Below are 3,722 nucleotides of genomic sequence, written 5' to 3' on the forward strand. Positions count from 1 at the left end.
AGAAAAATCTCAGCACAGAAGTGAGTGTGTATACCAGCAGCACTAGGAGGCAGAGACAGGGGAAGTCGTTGGAACCCTGTGAAATAACACTGTAGCCTAGTTGATGGGTACCATGTTCAGAGAGAAAGAAAGAGAGAGAGAGAGAGACAGAGAGAGAGAGAGAGAGAGAGAGAGAGAGAGGGAGGGAGGGACGAAGGGAGGGAGGAAAGGAGGGAGGAAAGGAGGGAGGGAGGGAGAGAGAGAGAGAGAGAGAGAGAGAGAGAGAGAGAGAGAGAGAGAGAGAGAGAGAGAGAGAGAGAGAGAGAGAGAGAGAGAGAGAGAGAGAGAGAGAATGGAATTCAACACTGGGGAAACACTACAGAGAATCTCCATGTATGGTAAGATTAGGCAGAATAGCTCACGTAGAAGACATTGAAAGCTAGAAATAATACTATCATCATCATCATCATCATCATCATCATCATCATCATCATCATCATCATCAAAGAAATAATAGTAACGGCCCACAGGCTCACAGGGTAAGTAGTTTGTAGAAAAGGATAAGTTCTTCTAGATAATGCAAATTTTAGACAGGTACATGATCCCAGCAGGGAAACCCTCATTCACCCTGGAGGAATGCAATTCCACGTGGAGAAAATGGGAGAGGCTGAACAGTCTGTTTTCAATGCTTCTACACAACAGGGCACAATGAGACAAGTGGCCTGGACTGCACCTGGCCCCATTCAGGAACGCAGGTGATAGCACACCTCTACATGGCATGGGGCCATTTCTGTCTGAGAAGGGGTGAAAAGTCAGGAACGTCAGAAAGAGAATGCAATTGAATGACTCATCCCAATAAGTCTGAAACAATTTCATGTTTATTGAATCAAATGTTCCCAAGTAAAGATTTCCCAGGGTATACATACAGGAAATCACAGGACACGAGCTTTAACTGTACAGGAGACCTCGTATATCCCTGATGATCACATACGACATGAAATTTCAATAACTTTCAAAAACAGAACATTCTCAGTAAAGCTTTTTCCTGACACCTCAGAGATTTGATCAAGGAATTTATAATCACTACAATTGCAGTGTCATGTCACCATAGATTTAGAAAATAATCATGTCATGAAATCATTCATGGTGGCTGAGCTTCTTTCTTCAAGGTATTATGAGAATAGCAATGATAGAAGTGATGATTTAACACCCTCCTTTTCTTCCTGTGGGTTCACATGAACCTTGGAATTATTAAACATTTAATTAATATTTGTGTATATACGACATATATTTTAGGAAATAAACATTTAATGCTCAAATTAATTCTAACACTCCATTTAAAAAATATTCTACTTACAGTTTCTTCAGTAAGTTTCCTTTCCAAGTTGTCCATTTGTTTTCTGACTTCCTCAACAATAGCTTTTCGGCGACAACTCTTAATAGCCTGTAGATTCTAAAACCAAAAGCCACGTTTAATTAGAAGCCACCGTTGGTCATCCCAGTTTACAACTGTGAACAGTTACAGTTCAAAAATCAGTATGTATTACAATAAATGGAATGGACAGTAATTAATCTAAAGTAAAAGCACATTGTATACTATATGAAAATCAATATATCCATCACAGAAATACAAAACAGCATTGCTGAGTACAATATTGCTACAAATAGAGGTACAGAACGTTGTGTCATCATGATGAGAAATGTTTATGACCAGGACTGAACGTTCAACGATGAGTGGATTAGGACACACTACATCAAACCTGCTGCACTAAGCAGAGTGCCTTGGTGATATGTACCTGTAATTCCATCACTCCAAACTAGTGGCAGGAGGATCACTACAAGTTCAAGTAAAGCCACTACATAGTGAGTTCCAGGCTAGCCAGTGCTACACAGAGAGATGTTTTCTATAAACAAACTCTTGTGTGATATGGTATAGAAAAATAATGAAACTATTAAATTATTTCTTTCATATTTCAGTAACTTTAAGTGAACACAGAACCAGAAATAACACAAAACGTTAGCATTAGAATTGATGACCAACTTGCTAAGCTATGCAGTTGAAATGAAGTTTAATGCCTATGGCTCAGTAGAAAGACTAATGTTTCAGTAGGAAAGCAAAAGAAGAAACAGGAGTAGCATGACTGTATGGGGATGCTGTAATATGCAATCTGGATAGAATAACAAAATCTTATAGGCAGAATAGGAAATGTATACACATTGGAGTGGGTATGGGGAGGAAAGGGGAAAGGAAGAAAATATGAAGATGTTAAAGATGATGACAGATGAGAAGGAAGAGAAAGGAAGAGGATGGAGGAAGAGAAAGTTGGAGGAAGACAGGGGAGGGAGGAGATGCCTCAGCAGTATGTAGTATAATCATACCCAGCGACTGGAGAGTACTCAGGAAGTGCAGCCCTGACTGAGGATCAGACTAACAGCTACCTCAAACCTGCAGTCTGGTTTTGAAAAGGTTCCCCCCACAAGGACTACAGCCTGATACCCACGACTCAGAAGCACTTCAACTTAGCTGTTCTACATACATGTATCCCAGTGTACATCAAGTATTATGAAACATGGAATAAATTCTTTTGACTCGGATGTTTGGACCTATATCAATTAGCCAGGATGATTTAATGAATTAGCCAGGAAATTTAACAGGAACACAAGGCATTAAACAACTCAGAAAATGAATTTGAGCATACAACAGTTAATTAATTCCAGAATAACTATATAAATGTATTTGGCCAAGTTCAATGAGGCTGAGAAGAATTTGATAGGATGCATTTAAAACAGTAGATAATTCTCAATATACTGTTATCTTCACCTACTGCTTTGCTTCATCATGCTTATGGGCTTTGTCTTACCATTCTGATTGTCCATGGGAAAAAAAATATAAGTACAGTTCAATAATGAAAAAGGCACAAGGAGTGAAGAAACAAAGGATGTATATATAGACTTCCTACATTGATTTGTCACTATCCAAAAGAAATCTGATTACAGGGGAAAGCCATGCTATAAAAATCAGTACTTCCCCCAAAACAGTAAGTATAACTTTGGGTAATGATACCAGTGTACCAACTCTTCCTTTGAAAGGAACCCGCAACCATGAATGAATCCTGAAAGGACAAGCTCATTTAGTAGCTAGGTTTACCTGACATGGTAACACTAAGAAAAAGAATGAAGAATAAAGGTATAAGCACTATATATAAACCCCAGTATGGAAGGAAGGAGAGCCAGTATTTTTATTTCCCCTCTCAACAAGATGTCCAACACACCTTCAAGTGTTGATCACATAACTCCTTAAATTCTTCTATTTTCTGCTTATGAATACTTTGAAATTGTTGAAAAAGCTTTTGTTGCTCATGAAGTATATCCTACAAACATAAAGCAATAATAACATTTCATTAAAATGAATAGGTTAGCAAATATAATTCAATATTTCATTTAGACACGATAGTTTGAAGCAAGTATTTTTGACATTTTCACATTTTATTCGCTTAGTATGAGGAGAATGCTAGGGCAGTGAGGCAGGAGCGGGTGGGTGGGTGAGCACCCTCGCAGAAGCAGGGGGCAGTGGGGTGGGAAACCGAGAAGGGGGGATAACATTGGAAATTTAAATAAATAAAATAAACAATAAAAATTTTAAAAAATAAAAAATAGGAATTTTGTTTTATATACTACTCAGAACATTGCTATCAGTTCCTAAAGCCTTGAAAACCTGACTACTAGAGGGCTCCAAATCTGCT

General features: G+C 38.3%; 1 protein-coding gene across 2 annotated transcripts in view; it reads right to left on the reverse strand.

Moving 5' to 3' along the window:
• Positions 1 to 839: 839 nt before the first annotated feature.
• LOC116093115 (X-linked lymphocyte-regulated protein 3C-like) overlaps positions 840 to 3,722 on the reverse strand; it is an 8,605-nt gene continuing 5,722 nt past the window's right edge. For both annotated transcript variants that reach the window (XM_031374355.1, XM_031374364.1), the window contains exons 7-9: positions 3,252 to 3,350; positions 1,337 to 1,432; positions 840 to 1,220 (exon numbers count right to left, since the gene is read on the reverse strand). In XM_031374355.1, the coding sequence (XP_031230215.1) occupies positions 1,152 to 1,220; positions 1,337 to 1,432; positions 3,252 to 3,350 (264 nt within the window). In that variant the 3' untranslated portion in view covers positions 840 to 1,151. The remainder of the gene's footprint in view (positions 1,221 to 1,336; positions 1,433 to 3,251; positions 3,351 to 3,722) is intronic.

This window comes from Mastomys coucha, chromosome X (genome assembly GCF_008632895.1).
Source record: "Mastomys coucha isolate ucsf_1 chromosome X, UCSF_Mcou_1, whole genome shotgun sequence".
In the NCBI taxonomy this organism is placed as follows: Eukaryota; Metazoa; Chordata; class Mammalia; order Rodentia; family Muridae; genus Mastomys; species Mastomys coucha.